Source organism: Macaca thibetana, chromosome 12, assembly GCF_024542745.1.
Source record: "Macaca thibetana thibetana isolate TM-01 chromosome 12, ASM2454274v1, whole genome shotgun sequence".
NCBI lineage: Eukaryota > Metazoa > Chordata > Mammalia > Primates > Cercopithecidae > Macaca > Macaca thibetana.
Window position 1 is genome coordinate 116990206 of NC_065589.1, and position 20186 is coordinate 117010391.

The 20186-nt window shown below is 39.7% G+C and overlaps 2 protein-coding genes across 3 annotated transcripts in view; one reads left to right on the top strand and one right to left on the bottom strand.

The window, feature by feature from the left end:
- The window catches only part of C12H2orf76 (chromosome 12 C2orf76 homolog), a 447011-nt gene that overhangs the window by 284176 nt on the left and 142649 nt on the right, over positions 1–20186 (bottom strand). The window lies entirely within an intron of this gene.
- The window catches only part of CFAP221 (cilia and flagella associated protein 221), a 113606-nt gene that overhangs the window by 21259 nt on the left and 72161 nt on the right, over positions 1–20186 (top strand). For both annotated transcript variants that reach the window (XM_050752702.1, XM_050752703.1), the window contains one exon: positions 19256–19359. In XM_050752702.1, coding sequence (XP_050608659.1) covers positions 19256–19359 — 104 coding nt within the window. The remainder of the gene's footprint in view (positions 1–19255; positions 19360–20186) is intronic.

Sequence of the window (20186 nt, forward strand, 5' to 3'; positions counted from 1 at the left end):
CATCAGTTATATTTCTTTGTTTACTTTTTTTAGTGGTTGCCCTAGAGTTTGCAATATGTATTTACAACTAATCCAAGCCACTTTCAAATAACGCTGTACTGCTTCACAGATAGTTTGAGTACCTTAACATAGCAAAATAATCCTAATTTCTCCTTCTCCTTTCATGTATAATTGCTGTCACTCATTTCACTTATATATATAAGCATACATAAACATTATATATACATATATATGAATATTTGTACATATAAGATATATACATAAGAACACACAATTGAAATCATTATTGCTATTATCCTGAACAAACTGTTAGCCGTTAGATCAATTAAAAATTTTTTAAAAAGTTTTAATTTTGCCTTCATTTATTCCTTCTTCAATGCTCTTCCTTTATTTTTATTTTTAAGTTCTGGGATACATGTGCAGGATGTACAAGTTTGTTACATAGGTAAACGTGTGCCATGGTGGTTTGCTGTACTATCAACCCACCACCTAGGTATTAAGCCCAGCATGCATTAGCTATTTTTCCTAATGCTCTCCCTCCCCTTGCCCCCCATCTCCCAATAGGCCCCAGTGTGTGTTGTTCCCCTCCCTGTGTCCATATGTTCTCATTGTTCAGTTCCCACTTATATGTGAGAACATGTGGTGTTTGATTTTGTGTTCCTGTGTTAGTTTGCTGAGGATAATGGCTTCCAGATCCATCTGTGTTTCTGCAAAGGACATTATTTCATTCCTTTTTATGGCTGCATAGTATTCCATGGTGTATATGTACCACATTATCTTTATCCAGCCTGTCATTGATGGGCATTTGGGTTGATTCCATGTCTTTGTTACTGTGAATAGTGCTGCAATTATTGTTCTTTCTTTCTTTATGTAAGTCCAAGTTTTGACCCATATTATATTAATTTTCTCTAAAGAACTTCTTTTAACATTTCTTTCAAGGCAGGTCCACTGGCAACCAATCCCTTTGTCATTTTTGTCTGAGAAAGTTTTTATTTCCCCTTCACTTTTGAAGGATAATTTCACAGGGCACAGAATTCTGAGTCGGTGGTTTTTTTCTCTCAACACTTTAAATATTTCATTCCACTCTCTTCTTGCTTCCATGGTTTCTGAGTATAAGTCAGATGTAGTTCTTATCTTTGTTTCTCTGTAGGGAAGGTTTTTTTCCTTCTGGCTTCTTTCAATATTTTTTTCTCTCTCTGGTTCTCTGGAGTTTGAAGACAATATGGCTAAGTGCAGGGTTCTTTGCCTTTTTTTTTCTTTTCTTTTGCATTCATCCTTTGTGGTTTGATGTCTGACATTCATTTATGGAAATTATTAGTCATTATTTTAAATATTTCTTCTATTCCTTTCTTCTCCATCTGGCACTCCCATTACCTGTATATTATACCTTTTGTAGTTGTCCCGTCGTTTTGGATATCCTGTTTTTGTTTTTCAGTCTTTTTTCCTCTTTATTTTTCTGTTTTAGAAGTCTCTATTGATATGTCCTCAGACTCACAGATTCTTTCCTTAGCTGTGTCCAATCTGCTAGTAAGTCTATCAAAGGCATTCTTCATTTCTGTTATTATGTTTTTGACCACTAGAATTTCTTTTTGGTTCTTCTTTAGGATTTCCATCTCTCTGCATACACTTCCCATTTGTTCTTGCATGCTGTCTACTTGTCCATAGAGCCCTCAGCATATTAATTATAGTTGTTTTAAATTCCCTGTCTGATAATTTTAGCATTTCTGCCATGTCTGGTTCTGATGCTTCCTTTGTCTCTTCAAACTGTTTTTTACCTTTTAGTATGTCTTGTAATTTTTCCTTGATAGCCAGACATCATGTACTGGGTAAAAGAAACTGCTGTAAACACACTTTTGTAATGTGTTGGTAAAGTCACAGCAGGAGGGTATTCTACAGTCCTATGATTAAGGCTCAGTCTTTTAGTGAGCCTGTGCCTCTGGACTGTGAACTTCACAAGTACTTCTTAGTTGTCCCCCACCTGCTTAGGTGAGACAGAATGGCTAGTGGGCTGGAGCTGAGTCTTTCCATTCTCCCATGTGAAGACTAGAGCTAGCTAGAACTGGGTATTTCTCTTTCTGATTTCATAGCACGAACAAAGACACACTTATACTTTCCAAAAAAAAAGTCTTATTCAGGTATAATTCACATATTATAAAATTTGCTAATTTAAAATGTACGATTCACTCTTTCTTAGTATATGCAACTATCACCACATGCAAGTTTAGAACATTTTTATAACCCCCCCCAAAAAACTCATACCAACTACCCATATCCCACCCTCAAACTTTCCAGCCTCAGCCAAACCCGAATTTACTTTCCATCTCTATAAATTTGCCTGTTCTGGACATTTTATATAAATGGAACCATACAACATGTAGTCTAGTGTGACTGACTTCTTTCACTTAGCAATCATGTTTTCAAAGGCCATCAACTTGTAGTTTACACAACTCAAATCACTATTTCATTCTTTTTCATTGCTGAATAACATTTCATTTAATGGATATAACACATTTTATTTATCTATTCATCAGTTGATAGATATATGGGTTGCTTCTACTTTGGGGCAATTATGAATAATGGTGCTATGAACATTTGTGTATCCATTTTTATGAGGATACATATTTTCATTTCTCTTGGTAAACACCTAGAGGTGGAATTGTTAGGTCATATGGTAAATCTATGTTTAATATTTTGAATGACTGCCAGACTGTTTCACAAAGTGGCTGTACCATTTCCATTCCCACCAGCAATGTATGAAGTTCCAGTAGCACTTACACTATTAAATTAGTATAACAACCACCCCCCGCCTTGTTTTTTTTGAGTTGAGTTTCACGCTTCTCGCCCAGGCTGGAGTGCAGTGGTACAATTTCGGCTCACTCAACCTCCATCTCCCAGGTTCAAGTAATTCTCTTGCCTCAGCCTCCCGAGTGGCTGGGACTACAGGCGCGCGACACTACACTCAACTAATTTTTGTGTTTTTAGTAGAGATGGGGTTTCACCATGTTGGTCAGGCTGGTCTCGAATTCCTGACCTCAGGTGATCCACCCACCTCGGCCTCCTAGAGTGCTGGGATTACAGGCGCCAGCCACCGCACCTGGCCAACAACCACTTTTTTTTCCAAGCTTTTTTTTTGAGACAGAGTTTGACTCTGTCACCCAGGTTAGAGTGCAGTGTCAGGATCTTGGCTCACTGCAACCTCTGCCTCCCAGGCTCAAACAATCCTCCCACCTCAGCCTCCTGAGTAGCTTGGACCACAGGCATGCACCACCACACCTGGCTAACTTTGAATTTTTTGCTGGAGATAGGATTTCACCATGTTGGCCAGGCTGTTCTTGAACTCCTGAGCTCAAGAGATCCACCTGTCTCAGCCTCCCAAAGTTCTGGGATTACAGGCGTGAGCCACCACACCCAGCCTAACTACTACTTTTACAGCTAAAAAAGAAATACCATACATGATGAGAAAGCACAAAGCTGATGGGAGACCATAAATTCAGCAAAAGGTGAATTCAGAAGGGTATATTTTCCCTTTCACATAGAATCAATTGGGACAGAATTGTCAGAGGTTGTAGGATTTGTGTTTAATACCACTAATTCTGCTTTCTTACTTTGCGGTTGCCCCTTACTTTGGGGCTGCTTTTGCAGTCCGAGGATAGCCTCTCTTAGGGCAGGATGAGACCTCAGCACATTTTCCCCAAGGTCCTGAAGTGGGCTGGTATATATTCATCAGACACATTTTCAGTGGCTGGATTTGATGGTTGTAAATTTTCCTTACTGAGATTAAATTCCACGTGGGCACTTGCCGACTACCTATAAACAACTCTGGTGGCTTAAGATCTGGTAAAATGTATTTTGACAGCCTCTGTAAATAACAGAAAGTTGCATTCCAGTTTCTGTCCAACATTTCCAAGTCAAACACAGCATCTGTGGGGTACAGAGGGCTTTTAGTTCTCCTTCCCTTCTGTAGGTTGAAACTGTGCTTTATAACTAGATATCCTAACCATTATAGCTGGTTAAAATTGGTAATCACTCAATATCTTAAAGAGTATTGTAGATAAAATACAATCTCAATCTTCCCATAATAAGTAAATATGGATATGCTTATATTGGATACAGAAATTTTATATTTTTCCAATCCCATGGTTCTAAAAAGGTTCATGTTAATTCATCATGGTCTGTAGTTTACCCAACAGCATCTTCCTGGTACCAGATAACTAGTTGAAACTTGGAGCAGGTCCAGTCGGTTGACCAGTTACTCTCCCATCAACTCATTTTCCTTGCACCAAGCTGACTTTAACCAATTGGTTAGCATGCTCTAACAAACCTGATTGAAACTCACCTGGGGAAGTGATAACAAATCCAGGAGAGGATCCACTGTGGATCTGGTGGCTGAAGATCTGGTAAAATGATGCCATGGACAAGGCCACCATAGGCTCCCGCAGCAAGTGGCCCATGTACTCATCTCAGGGCTATAGAGGCTCTGCAGCCTGCAGGGCCACATTAACAGCATTCACAGAAGAGGCTCCTGGCGACTCCATTCCAAAGCCAGGATACTTTAGCTTCTTGAACTTTTACATCATAAGTTCAGAAATTTACCGAAGGATGCGTTTCCTTACTTAGTGAATCTTATGGCTCCTTTTAGAAAGCGTGGGAACAACCAAGGTCAGAATATGATGCATGAGTGTAACCAAATTCTCCTACTGCCCCTGGAGCTTAAAGCATCTGGGCCACATGGGAATGTGCATTCTTAAGCTAGTGCTAAGAAGGAAGACTGATGGTAAGAGTTTGCCCCCACATAGACAACCACCAGTCTTGAATTGTGCCAATAAAGAGTCTCTAGGAGAGGGGACTGAGAACCAGCTGTAACTGGGTTAGAATGCTAGAATGCAGATGTCAGGAGAAGACGATCAAATTGATATTCACAAGTGTTTTTTGAAACCCTTCCTACTCGAAAAGAAAAAATTCACTTGTTTCAGCTTGTCAAGGGAAACACTGCTTACTCATATGAGGGACTCATTTTATGTGCCTCAAGTTTGAAATTGATGGAAAGGAGCAGCAGCATTTTATGAAAGCATCTGACCAGGGTGACTTGAGCTTGCGACACAGTTGTTCTTTACTTTTACTCCTACTTGGGTGGAGGAATCCACAGTGAGCTTCTATTTCACATTGATATTTGGATAAAACAATTCTTGTCATTTAACAACAGCCTAGGTGGGTACACCCATAGTCTCAGCTACTCAGGAGGCTGAGGCAGGAGGATCACTTGAGCCCAGGAGTTCGAGGATGTAGTGAGCTCTGATGGTGCCACTGCACTCCAGCCTGGGCAACAGAGCGAGACCTAATCACTAAGAAGTAAAGAATTTTTAAAGAGCCTAATGTTTATTATAGGAAAAATTTTTCCATACATTGTTGTGTAAAACTTCTTTAATTTAATATACCTTTGCTGACCTAATATCAATCTAGTTACTCATCTTGACCCAGTCTCTTTTATGAATTTTAGCAGGAAAAGAAAATCATCCAACCTCTAAACTATAGGGATCTGTCATGCAATAATAAAAGGGCATACATATTTCTTCCTTTCATTTACCGAAGTGGGCGCCACCTTAAGATAGTCAACGAAGGGGGAACTTTCAGTGGAAGACTTGGGTTATTCTTTTCAAAATTTTCTCACAAAATGTTAAATTCTTTCTTGTGGTTCCTAGAGAAAGCAAGGGATAGACTGAAAAACCTAAGGTGAAGAAAGCCAGTGTTGACCTTATAAAAGCCTACCTTGAAAGTGGTAATACTCTGCTCTCCTCCCCTAGATTTTGTGCAAATGGGTCATTTGGTTTGCATGAGGCCAAGGGGTGGAGTGGTACAAATTTGGAAACAACGTCTAGAGCAGATGATTGTATGTACCAGGGGCAGTGGTTACACGTGGAACCTTTTTCTTGTTTAGGGTTTACTATCTAGTCTGTATAAATTCTTGGAATGATTCATTACATTCAACAGCATGTACACATTGTGGCTTCTGTGAAACTACCAAGCTAGTATCAGTACTAAGAAGAAACTGTAAACTACTATTAGAAAAAGTGTTCATGGATGAATTCCCATGAATATTTGAGAATATAACATAGGGAATTTCAGAGTCTGCCCACAGTACATTCCTGGAAGGAGCAAAGATGACAGTTGTGGATGGTTTTTGGCCCTGGAGAGGCACCCCTACATTGAGAATGCTTTCTGGGTTCTCTTCCTCCTTGCCTGATTAATACACTTGTCAAATCTGACACCTAAACACTGCACAAGTAGCCACCTTTGGTCACTGCTGCAGCAGCAGCCCAGGTTTGTAGTATCTGCACACACATGCATGCACACACACACACTCACATACATGCAACTTTTAATGTAGTTTCTACCATGTAATTATGTAATGCTTGTCAAAATATTTAGAATAGAGTAACTACCAACTCTTTCACTGAACTGTGACTATAATTTCTCAAATAATTTTTTAAATTAAATCTGCCCCAAATTTCTCACCCCAGATTCTTATATGCTGCAATTTCAAAACCACAAGTATTTGAATTTAAGTTGCTTTATTTTTAAAAAATGGATATCTTACTCCAGCACCAAGTGAGCTTCTTGTTTTAATTACTGCTGGTGGGTAAGGTATTGGGACCAGCAAACTGGCAGCTGGGGATCCTGCTGGCTGTTTCAGGCCACACGCTATTACGGGTCATTTAGCTCTGAGGAAGTGGGGTTTGAAGATAGTTAGTGTGTGGTTTCTTCTGCTGCCTACTCTAAGAGAAAAGACTAGCAGCAGTTTTTAGTGTGCCCTCTTATCTTTCCCCAGTAAATGCTATAGTTTTCTCAACAAAAAAAGAAATTAGTCTGCAGGATGCTTTTCATATCCCTTCACGTCCACCTTCGCTGCCTCCCTCCCCTCGACCATGGCTTTCATTCCTTCTGCTAGCTCGCCCTGTCCTCGGGCCCCAGCCACAGGCCCTGCTCCCACCTCCAGTCGGCCCTCCTGAATCTCCTTCCTCACCCCACCTTCCTCCATGTTATCTGCAACTCTGGTGAGGTGTAAAGAACTATTGTCAAATGTGTTAATTATATTTAATTTTTTAATAGGCATTTTATACTGTATGATTTCACTCATATGAAGTACTTAGAATAATCAAATTCATAGAGACAGAAAATAAAATGGTGGTTGCCCGGGGCTGTGGGGAAGCAGAATAGGGAGTTGGTGTTTAATGAATATAGCATTTCAGTTTTGCAAGATGAAAAAGTTTTGAGGGCAGATGGTGGTAATAGTTTCACAATAGCATGGTTGTACTTAATGCCACTGAATGGTACACTTAGAATGGTTAAAATAGTACATTTTATATTATGTATATTTTACCACAATTGTTTTAAAAACCTGTGTTTTGGAAATATGAATAGTGTACATATGATCTCTACAGATGACAGATATCATGTCATCTGGTCACCTCTAACTTGTTCTGAATTCAGTTCCTGTCCAGCTTCCAGAGAAATGCCTTCACTTCCTTTGCCAAGTATGAATAGGTGGCCTTATTTAATTCAGGTTGTTCCCTAGTGTCTTCAGAATTCTTCCTTTTCTTAAACTGCTGGGACAGAGGTGAAAGTGGAGGGGTGGGAGCAGCTTTACCACTAGGTGGGACTAAGTCAGGTTGAAGAGGGAACTGAACTAAGGGCTAGGAAGTCAAAGGTCAGGCCAGGAGAGAAACCATCAAGCCCCCTTGACTCTTTCATTCCACCTACTATTTTTTTTTTTAACCTTAAACTAAAGTTTTATTTGGGAATTTTAACTTCATTTCTTTTTCTTCAACTTTTATTTTAGGTTCGGGGATACATGCACATATTTGTTACATAGGTAAACCCATTTCACAGGGGTTTATTGTACAGATCATTTCATTACCCAGGTACTGTGCCTAGTACCTTATACCCAGTAGTTATTTTTTCTGCCCCTCTCCCTCCTCTCACCCTCCACACTCCAGTAGGCCCAGTGTGTGGTGTTCACCTCTATGTGTCCATGTGTTCTCATCATTCAGCTCTCACTTATAAGTGAGAACATGCGGTATTTGATTTTCTGTTCCTGCATTAGCTTGCCATTTGATTCCCTTTATCTCTAATATTGGTCTAAGCTTAATCTAAAATGAGGGTGTTATTTAATTCTCTAGGTGGAAAAAATTAGTAAATGCCTGTTACGTGAACATTTCTTTATGTAAATTTGTGTTTATCTTTATTTGACTATATCAATAAAGTTTATGGGTCTACCATACTTCTGGTCTGAGGCCCCAATCCCCGTGAGATTGATTGTGTCTTTGAAAATAAGATAAGCAACACAGGAAAGTTCAAAAGAACATAAATTATCTTAGATAAAGAGCATTATTGAACCTATTTTGAAACCTATTTTACCCTCAGCTCTTTATAGCTCTTCAAATTGTTGCCTGTTTCTTTGGGGATTAGGGTTTAATCAGACAGCTAATATTGTGCCTTATTTCCTTCAGTTTTTGTTGATCACATTCTGAATATAGCAATTTATATCTAAAGCTTAAATGAAAATAACTGGCAAGTTCCCTGACTTTCTTCCTTCTCTCTATGTGTATGCCGGTCCTTGAGAGGAAGTTGGTAACATTTTATAAAAGGTCTTGGCATTTGCCTCAGCTCCAGCTGCTATAGCAAATTCCCATAGACTGGGAGGCTTAAAGCACAGACATTTCTCACATATCTAGACTGATAATTGTGAGATCAGGGACCAGCATGGCTGAGCTCTGGTGGGGCCCCTCTTCCGGCTTTCCTCACGTGGGGTGGTGGGGAGGGGCTCCAGTCCCTTCCTCTTCCTAAAGGGACACTAATCCCATCAGGGGGCACCACCCTCATGACCTCATCTAAACCAAATCACCTTCCTAAGTCCCCACCTCCATCATGGGAACTGGGGCTTCCACATGTGAATTTTGAGGAGACACAAACAGTCCATAGCGGGATGTTATAGTCCTTTTTTGATGGTTGCTTATTAGAGGAAATGCCCTCTAAAAAGCTTAACAAACGAGGCACAGAGGGATCAGTTTCAAAGAGAGCAGCAGGAGGGAAGGGGACTGCAATGCAAACAATGCAATGCCAGGAGCTTTTCTGTAATATTAGAGACCTATGAGAGGGGCTATAGTACAGCAGGTAAGAGCTTAGGTTCTAGAGACCTGGCTTGAAAACTCCACTTCACCATTTTTTAACCATGTGACTTTGGACCTCTCTTTAGATCAGTTTATGCATCTATAAAATGAGGATAATAATAGTACTTACCTCAAAGGGTTGTTAAGAGAGTTAGATAACATATAAGCACAACAGCTGGTACATATTAAGAGAGAATACCAAAACAAAGACTTTAAAATTGCCAAATTAAGATTGCATCCAGAAATGGGGTAAGATAATCATTCGCTGAAGAACAAATGAAGCAGGAAAGAGAATGTTCTCTGGTTTCCTTTTTCTGTATAAAAACCACCCTGAAGGTAGTAGCTTAATATATTATAACAACAGTCATTTATTTTGCTCATGGATCTACAACTTGGGCATGGCCTAATGGGGAGTGCTCCTCTCTGCTCCATGCACAGTCAGCTAGGGCTGGTCAGCTGGGAGCTGAAAGACCCACTCTCAAGATGCCCCACTCAAATACTGGCTACTGCCTGGGAACTCAGATGGCCTGAGGGCTGGGAGTCTGGTTCTGTCCTGGTAGGTCTCTCCACAGGCTATGTGGGCTTCCTTACAACATGGTGACAAGGCTCTAGAATGACCATCTCAAGAGAAATGGAAGATACCAGTTGCTTAGGCCTTAGCCTTAAGAAACAGGTACAGCATTATTTCCACTGTATTCTATTAGTTAAGTAGTCCTAGAGCCCAGAATCAAGGAAGAACACATAGACTCCATCTCTAAGTGGAAAGAGTGTTGAAGAGTTTGTAGACTTATTTTAAACCTGCCACAACGTGTAACCCCAAAGCTTGCCCAGGCTCTGGATTATTTCGTGAGTCTTCTGTACCTCCAGAGGGGAAAGAATGGCACATGATATATCATTGTTGTCCACATCCTTTGATCTGTGAACGATTCTCATATCAATGAGCAGTTGACAATGGAAAAGTCCTACTAAATTGACTTAACCCTAAAATGAGATCACTGGGTCTATTAACTCCAAGCTTCACTTGGTATTGATACCACCACATGTTATTGTCTATGTTATAGTTTACCTTATCCATACATCTCTATGGAAAGGCTTTCTTTTATCTTGATGTTTCCCTCAAATTTCATACAAGTGAAATAACTAATGGTTAATTTATTGTGCCTTCTGCATCTAGTCATCATGGACAAAGTTAGCATTTGTCATGCTTGTTGTCAGTTAACCTTCTTTTTCCAGAAAAGAAGCCAAATCCTATTATGGTAAAGTGTTCACTCTCCTCTCTAGATATTGGGATTTTTTAGTTAGAGAGTATATTTTAAATTAGAGAGTATATTTGATTTTATGTTAAAGTAAGTTCAAGATCACTTGTTCTAGAGAAAGGACAAGAAAAAAATTTGAATTTCTGTTAAGTCATTTTATTATATTTACTTTCTGTAAGGCAAATTTGTGCTCTCTTCTACTAGGCATACAATTTCCACATGATCATAATATAAAAGTCTACTATTTAAAAGGTTTGAGTTCAATTTTATTCAAATAGGGGATAATTATTTTAAAGTATTTAATATATTTTTATGTATAGCCTTAGCATAATTGATAATATGTTTAAATAATAAGGTAACAGGGATAAAAGTTGTAATTACTTCCAAAAGCACTAACATCTGCTTGCCTTAATATTTTAGTTGCCTGATTCCTATAAGTTACAGAAGAACTCTAATTCAGTATCCTATTTACCTCTGAGAAATATATATATATATGTATTTATATATATATATGTATTTATGTTTCTTCATTATATATCAGATTAATGGTATTTAACAATGAGAATTTAGTTTAAAATATAAAATTCCACCCAGAATAGGATTCTGTCTCTTTAAATATGAAAAACTTCTAAATAAATTTCGTATTAGCCAAAATTCCTTTTGACTCAAGTTCATCTGAACTGTCTCTGATTTATGATTATGGTGGCCATGCAAACTAATTTGACATGCATAATATGCACGGCAGTAGTGAAAGCAGAAGTTCAGCAATTCCACTGAAAATTGTACTTGCACTGCTATATCTGCTTCTGAATTATGGTACTTGGAATTTTGTGCCCTTAAGGAACTGTTTGTTTTTCCAGACTGGCTAATGCATCAGGAACTTGGCTTCAAATAATTATTATTAAGCAAATACCCTGACACCTTGTCTATGGGATTTATCAGAGCTGTGAAATTAATTGAAGATTGAGTATATGTGACAAATGGGAAAAGCCCCAGGAGTTTTTGTTTGTTTCAATTCAGGAAAATGCAAACATACAGCTTTTAGCAGAGGAGCCGTGAGTGTCAGACTTTGCTTTGCTGGGACAGCCTTGAGCACACCCCTGGGTTACTGACCTAGGGCAACACAGCCTGTGTGGCTATGTGAGTCCACTGGCCTCATCTTCAAAGACTGTATTTGGGCAGTTTAACACTTCAGATTGCACATTACCCAAGGCCTACTTAGGTTCTGAGGGGCATATATACCTCACAGGCACGTGTAACTAACTTGTAATGTTAGTGTTTCTACCCAGCGCTGGTAGAGTAGCTGACACTCAGTGGGACCTGAGCACCTATTAGGATGAATTGCCTTACCTTCATATATTCTGTTTTTCAGAATTAGGAAACATCTCAGAGAGTGAAGATTGACTGCATATCTCTAACAGAGCCTGATTTAAGATAAGATTTGTGAGTTTGGTAGAAAATCCTATGAAGTTTTCATTTTACCGTTGACTAAAGACCATACCCTGTGCGGTGACCCTTATTCAGAATTTTTATCAGAAACCTAGGGCCCCTGAACATGAGTATATAAAGTCTGATGCAGGCCTGTACCCTGTTGGGGATCTCGTGTGCTCACAGTACAGCTATGCTCCTCTCAAAGAGACGTCATCGCTAAGGAACAGTGGTTTAAAAACAAATACCAGTGCAAATTAATTAGAAACAGGGCACTGCCTGACATTAGGAACTCTGCATTCAGACTGTAGATCTCTCAAAAGCACATTTAGAGACATCTGGTCAGGATGAAGCAGGGTGCTCACACTGCAATGAACCTTTTTTGTGTGAAATTACTAGTTAGTGACAAACAAAATATAAAAAGAGACCTCCAGAAAGGCACACTCAGGCTCAGAAACAAGCTGAACAACTCCACAGAGCAGGAACAGCGTAGAAATGCCGAGTGGGTTGCAGGGTGGAGCCACAGGCTAGCAGGCTCCAGGTTTTGAAGCAGTCAGGCAGTGTTGGAGACCACTCCGTGGGGTAAAGGAGACCGCAAGTGTCTCCCTGATTCAGGGGATCCGCACCTGGCCTGCAGCCAGGAGAAGAGGTGAGCTGCCCCACCTTTGCACTCCCCGTGAAAGGAAGCTGGAAACCTTCTGCTGACCTGTTGCCTAGACCTGGGGCCTTGTCCCTGGTTGTGGACAGAGGAAAGTGTAAACGACAGTACTAACCAGCTTGTGGTGCAGAGGTGAGCCACGTTACCTGCTGGCCCAGTGACTGAGTTCACTGTAGCACTAAAATAGCTGGCTGGCAGGAGCCCCAATACACAGTTATAAAATTGAATATAGATTAAATCCTTTTACTCAAAGTGAGCCTGCAAATCCAAATTCCAAAACACATGAATAAATCTTGTGCTAAGAAAGCCAAAACCCAACAATCAGAATATAATGGAATGAAATGAATTATTAAAAACAGTTTAATAAAACTTTAACATAGATATACTTAGGATTCTCAATGAGATGATTGAGACAAACTTTCATTTGAAAATATCACACACAGGGGCCTATCATGACACACAGGGGCCTATCATGGGGAGGGGGGAGGGGGGAGGGATTGCATTGGGAGTTATACCTGATGTAGATGATGAGTTGATGGGTGCAGCACACCAACATGGCACAAGTATACATATGTAACAAACCTGCACGTTATGCACATGTACCCTACAACTTAAAGTATAATAATAATAAATTAATTTAAAAAAAAAGAAAATATCAAGAAATTATGAAACAAAAATAGGTGGACATTTTCTTAAAGATCAGATAGATAAAAACAACCAATTAGAAATCTTAAAAATTCAAATTATAGACACTGAAAACTTAAATCTCAATAAATTGAATAAACTCTACACTGGACACAGTTGAAGAAAAGACTAATAGATTGGAAGATAGTAATAATACAGGAATTCACCCAGAATAGAGTATATAGAGATTACATTTTACATGAAGGGAAATTAGTGCATATGGAAGCTAGACTGAAAAGCTCCAAGACATATGTGTCTAGTAAATTAGAGTTCTGTCAGGTGAGAGTGGAGGGAATGGTACAGAATAATACCAAGCTTTTCAGAATTAAAGATAACTGTGAAGATTTGATCAGTGCATTCAAATATTAATATCTAGCAGGATAAAGATAAATTTCTACCTAGACACATAAGAGTCAAGCTGCAGAGCATCAAGAATAAAGAGAAATCTTGCCTGTAATTCCAGCACTCTGGGAGGCCAAGGCAGGAGAATCACTTGAACCCAGGAGTTTGAGGCCAACCTGGGCAACAAAGTGAGATCCCATCTCTATAAATAAATAAATAAATATAAATAAACAAACAAACAAATAAGAAAAAAAAGAGAAACCTTAAAAAGCTGCCAGAGAGAAAAGAGTGATAATCTACAAAAAAAATGACAGCCATTCTTCATCAGCAACAAACAATTAAAGAAAGATGTGGAGTAAATATTTTCAAAATGCCAAGGGAAAATAAACAGTCAACCTAAAATTTTTCCCAAGGAAGAAAATAAAAAATAAGTGTATTTACATAAGAATTTCCCACACACAGTCCTCACTAAAAGAAAATTTAAGGCCGGGCGCGGTGGCTCAAGCCCGTAATCCCAGCACTTTGGGAGGCCGAGACGGGCGGATCACGAGGTCAGGAGATCGAGACCATCCTGGCTAACACGGTGAAACCCCGTCTCTACTAAAAAACACAAAAAACTAGCCGGGCGAGGTGGCGGGCGCCTGTAGTCCCAGCTACTCGGGAGGCTGAGGCAGGAGAATGGCGTGAACCCGGGAGGCGGAGCTTGCAGTGAGCCGAGATTGCGCCACTGCACTCCAGCCTGGGTGACAGAGCCAGACTCTGTCTCAAAAAAAAAAAAAAAAGAAAATTTAAAAGGCATATGCCAGCAAGAAGAAAAACATATTCAGAAAGTAGCCATGGGAATCGAAAGAGAATGGCAAACACCAAAATTAATTACATATATTGGTAAATTTAATTAAGTAACCATTTTTAAAAGTCAGTATTTTTTGTTGTTTAAGCTAAAGCTACAACTCAACATAGCATATACAAGATGGAGGGGTAAGAAAGAGTCTTCAATAGGCAGGCAGGGCTGACCGCACTGTATTTGGGAGGATAGAAATACTAGGTATGTGTAGACTTTGTTGGGAATTTTCAATAAGTAAGACATATCTTTTTTTTTTTGGACAGGGCCTGTGCTCTGTCAACCAGGCTGGAGTGCAGTGATGCGATCTCGGCTCACTGGAACCTCTGCTTTCCAGGCTCCAGCCATTTGCCCATCTCAGCCTCCGAAGCAGCTGGGACTACAGGCACACACAACTGCACCCAGCTAATTTTTGTATTTTTTGTAGAGATGGGGTTTTGCTACATTGCCCAGGCTGGTCTTGAAGTCCTGAGTTCACGTGGTCTCCCCGCCTCAGCCTCCCAAAGTGCTTGGATTGCAGGCATGAGCCACAGCACCCAGCTGTCAATAAGACGTATCTTTTAAAAATTTAGAGTAATAATTAAAATCATAGAAATGCAATCTATAGCTGCCAAGTCATAGGAGGAAAAAAAGTAGAAATATAAAAGCAATCAGTCCAGCAAGAGGCAAAAGAACAAAAATGAAGCAAAGATGTTTTTTAGAAAACACAAAACAAGGTGGTAGAAATAAGTTCAAATATATCTATTATTAATTGTAACAAATGAAAACTGATTAAATTCACCTATTAAAATGAAAAGATTATCCCACCTGCTAAACATTTTTTAATCCAGCTATATCCTACTTTCTGGAGACACACCTAAAATAAAACTTTTCAGGAAGTTTGAAAATGAAGGAATGGAAGAAGTATGTATACCAAGCAAATTTTAACAAAAAGAAAACTCCTTCATGATTAAGTGGATAAAAAGCTTAGAAATAGATAGAAGAAAATTTTCTTGACCTGATAAAGGCTGTCACAAACTTTCTAGAAACATCATTCTTAGTGGTAAAAATTAAAGTATTTCCAATAAAGTCAAAATAAGAAAAAGATGCTCTTCACTTCAATTCAGTATTATACTGGAAGTCATCAATGCAATGATCAGAAAAAAAATATGAGTTATAAGAGTTGGAAAAGTAAATAGGAAAGAGTCTCTCTTTTTTTTTTTTTAGATTTTATGACTTACACTGGGATTATAGGTGCAAGCCACTGTGCCTGGCCTAGACTGTATACTTTTTTACATAGAAAATCTGAAGAAATCTACAGATAAACTTTTACAGCCCATGAAAGACTTTAGCAGGGTTTTAGATCAAAATCCAAAAGTAGCATTGCAATACACTAGCAATAATGAATTATAAAAGACAAACATTCCATTCACTATGTCACAGAAGCTATAAGATACCTGGTGCTATGGTCTGAATATTTGTTTCCCCCTCAAAATGCATGTGTTTAAATCTAACCCCCAAGGTGATATATTAGGAAGTGGGGCCTTTGGGAGGTGATGAAGCCATGAGGGCAAAGCCCTCATGAACAGGATTAGTGTCCTTATAAAAGAGATCTGGAGAGCTCCATAGCCCCTTCCATTATGCAAACACACAGTGAAAAGATGGTCATCTATGAACCAGGAAGTGGGCCTGCACCAGACACCAAATCTGCCAGCACCTTGATCTTAGACTTCCCAGCCTCCAGAACCGTGAGGAATAAATTTCTGTTGTTCATAAGCCACCCAGTCTATGGTATTCTGTGATAGCAACCCAAACATACCAAAACACCTAGGGAAAAACTTAACCAAAATGTGTAAGCTCACTATGGAGACACTTATAAAATTTGATTGAGGACATAAAATTAAACCTTAATAAATTAGAGACATACCGTGTTTATAGTTTAGAACAGATTTCAATTTTCTCTAAAACAATGATTGATAAAACTGACTACCTTAAAATTAGAACTTTATGTCCAACAAAAAACACCACAAATAAATCAAAAAATAAACTATGGTTTGGAAAAGATACTTGTAATGCATATAATTAACTAAATTAATATTAGAATTTACAAATGAGGCCAGGCATGGTGGCTCATGCATGTAATCCTAGCATTTTGGGAGGCCAAGGCAAGAGGATCACTTGAGTCCAGGAGTTTGAGACGAGCCTGGGAACATAGTGGGAACTCATTTCTACAAAAAATTTAAAAACTAGTTAGGCATGGTGGTGCATACCTGTGGTCCCAGCTACTCAGGAGACTGAGGTGGGAGGATCACTTGAGCCCAGAACATCAAGGCTGCAGTGAGCTATGATTATGCCAGTGCACTCCAGACTGGGTGACAAAGTGAGACTCTGTCTCAAAAAAAAAAAAAAAAAGAATTTACCAATGAATAAGAGAACAAAACAACTGAATAGAGAAATGGGCAAAGGATATGCACAGGCAATTCACAGGAGAGGGAACCCAAATGAATAAACAGGAACAGAAACTTAACCTCAAAAGAATGAGAATGAAAGTGAAATGAGATGCCATTTCACCTCCAACAGGTTGACAGACGTTAAAATGCCTGAGAATCCTAAATGTTGGTAAGCAACAGAAACTCTCCTATTCTGCTAGTAAAAGTGTAAATTGGTAAAGGGCTTTGAAAAATATTTTAGTCGTATCTAGTGAATTTAATATTTTTACTTTGCTATTAACCAGAAATCCCATTTGGGGTTATTCCTAAAGTAGCTCTACTGCAGGTGCACGTGGAGTCATGCAGTAGGATCTTCCCTGCCACACTGCAATACTGAAAAAATGCAGACAACCTAAATGCCCATCAACAGGAGAGTGGCTGAATAAAGTGTGGTATGATTATATAATGGAATACTCTTCACTAGTTAAAATGAATGAACAGACCTTTACATATGTCCATGGATAAGTCTCACGTAGTGTTGAGCAAAAATAACAAGTTTCAGAGCAATATTGTTAAAATCAAACAATATACTATATATTTTATGCATACCACATATTGTATGCATACATATGTAAGTAGTAATTACTAGAATGCATGAGAATGGTAGAACAGTGAATACGGGGTAGGGGTCACTTATAAATTTGATTGAGGACATAAAATTAAACCTGAATAAATTAGAGACATGCCGTGTTCATAGTTTGGAACAGATTTTAATTTTCTCCAAAATAAAGATTGATAAAACTGACTATCTTAAAGAAGGGAGGAAGAGAGAGAATTGGGGAAGGAGCTACAGGGAGCTTCAACTCTTTTGTAATGTTTTATTTCTTTAAAAACATAATGCTGATATGCCCAAAGCAAAAGATTTGTTAGAGCTCAGTAGTAGATAAAGGGGTTGTTATTTTATTGTTCTTTACATTTTTCTTTATATTTGAAATATTTCACAGATTTTTTAAAGATAGTGAATTTTAAAGCCAAATAAAAATGTTTTGGCATAATTTTAAAAGCCACATGTGAGTTATATCATATCCCCAAAATTGCTACTGAAAAAAAGGGTTATTTTGCTTCACACCAACAAATATTTGTTGAGCCTTTGGTCCATGCGACACTCTGGGATACACTGGAGACCCAAATGGACTTGGTCTCTGCCTTCATAGGACTCTGAATCTCCAGGGAAGACAGACTCTGGGCAGGCAGGGAAGCCTGTCATTATTGGAGACGTCCACAGACAGATGGGTTCGGATGGGTCCTGCCCAGAAAGTAGAGCCCAGCTGGCCTGGCAGCTCTGCTCATCTGGTTCTCCTGGGAATATGAACTGGAAAATGAGAGGGGATGGGCAGTTGGCAGGGAAGCCAGAAGCTAAAAGGATAAGAGGCAGGGTCAGCCTCGAGGCAGGAGGGCTGTGATGGGGTGAGGGCTCAGAAGGCGTGGGGTAGAGAAGAGATGTACAGAGTCAAAGATGAAGCTAGCTGGTGGCTGAAGGAGAAGGGAGGGTGTGCAAACAAATCAGGAATGCAGGGAGTGGATGGGTCACTTGAAAGGAGGCACTTGACTTCCTACTGCTGCAAGGGGACCCGACAACCTGCCCCCAGCGCTGCATAGGACGTAGAATTACCCTGGAGACTCTGCTCCCCCAGGCAGTCAACTCTGACTGACTTGGATTGCCCTGATGGAAGGACAGGACTTTATGGGAAGCATGGGGCACTCCAAGAAATGCTACCGCTGCTACAGCTCCTGGGGTGCTGTAAGCAACAGCTTCAAGCTAGCTTAGAAGTCTGCCTTGTCTTGGGGTGACAGACCATTTCTGAGTACATAGACCTCCTCCACGTTCTCTAATGGTTGCTGGACTTCTGACCAAATAAAGAGTACCTAGCCTATTTCAATCAAGCACAGCCCAAGGTGTGATTTCTTCCATGCTGTCCCATCCAGGCTCTATGAAAGGCCAGGGGTCTCCCAGGCTTTCTATAAGCCCATCTGTTTGGCCTTTCCTTGCTTTGGTGAGGCCGAGCTGTGTGGTAGAGACTGCCTTTTCCTATCACTGCAACTCTGGAAGATAAACCTAACAGTACTCGAGGGGTAGCAAGGACAGTGGTGTGAGGAGTATGGACACCCAGCACAATCGACTGTGTAAAATCCGGTTCTGCCACTAACTACATCACCTCGTGTGGAACACTTACCCTCTCTTGTGCCTCAGTTTCCTCTTCTGTAAGTGGGGATAATCACGGCACCATCTCATAGGATTAAAATAGTTACTACATGGAAAATGCATGGGATTACTCCTGGCACACAGGAAGTGCCAGATCAGCATTGGCAGTCATCATCGTTTATTACATAACTTAAGTCTCCATTCCTTGCTACCAAAAGAACCAGTAATACAGAAAAATAATATTTTTATTTTCTTTTTTGTTTTGCAGCAAAAGTTATGTTATTCCTTTGCAGTGCAGCTGCCCTGTAGATTTTGAGTTCTATATCACTTTGATTCAGTCTCATCAAGCCTTTGCTATTGAGCCAACATCAGGTAAGGAGTGTGAATTTCAGGTTTCCTGGCTCACGCCTGTAATCCCAGCACTTTGGGAGGCCGAGGCGGGCGGATCACGAGATCAGGAGATCGAGACCATCCTGGCTAGCACGGTGAAACCCCGTCTCTCCTAAAAATACAAAAAATTAGCCGGGTGTGGTGGCTGGTGCCTGTAATCCCAGCTGCTCTGGAGGCTGAGGCAGGAGAATGGTGTGAACCCAGGAGTCAGAGCTTGCAGTGAGCTGAGATCACGCCACTGCACTCCAGCCTGGGCGACAGAGCGAGACTCCGTCTCAAAAAAAAAAAATTTCAAGTTTCCAATTTCTTTTGAGTTCTCGGGTCAAGGAGAGGATTTGAAAAGTAGGTGTCAAGTTCTAAAAACAAGAATAAGCTGCACTCAAAAGTTATATTTTCAAACACATAACAGTGATGAATTTTACGCATAACAGACATGATGTAAAATGGAATTAGACACATCAGAAAAATGACACTTTGGGATCATTTGTATCATGCAGATAATTTTTAATAATGTTCAGGTAAGTTTCTTCCAAGATCGAAACTTAAAATCAGAAATTGATCCATTTCCATTCTACGTTTGGCTCCTGGTGCATCCTTGGTTTTGTATCCACCTTATAATTCAATTTCAGATAAAATAGGAATCTTCTTTCTTCCAGAGCTTTTAGAATCTTAGTGAAGGGTCTGATGAATTTGTCTCATCTGTGGTGTGGACAGTATGTTTTTGCATGCCCCAGAGGACATAGATCGCTAGGCTGCTAAGGACATTTGAAAGTGAGATTTTACACCTAAAGTAATCTCTGCTTCCCAGT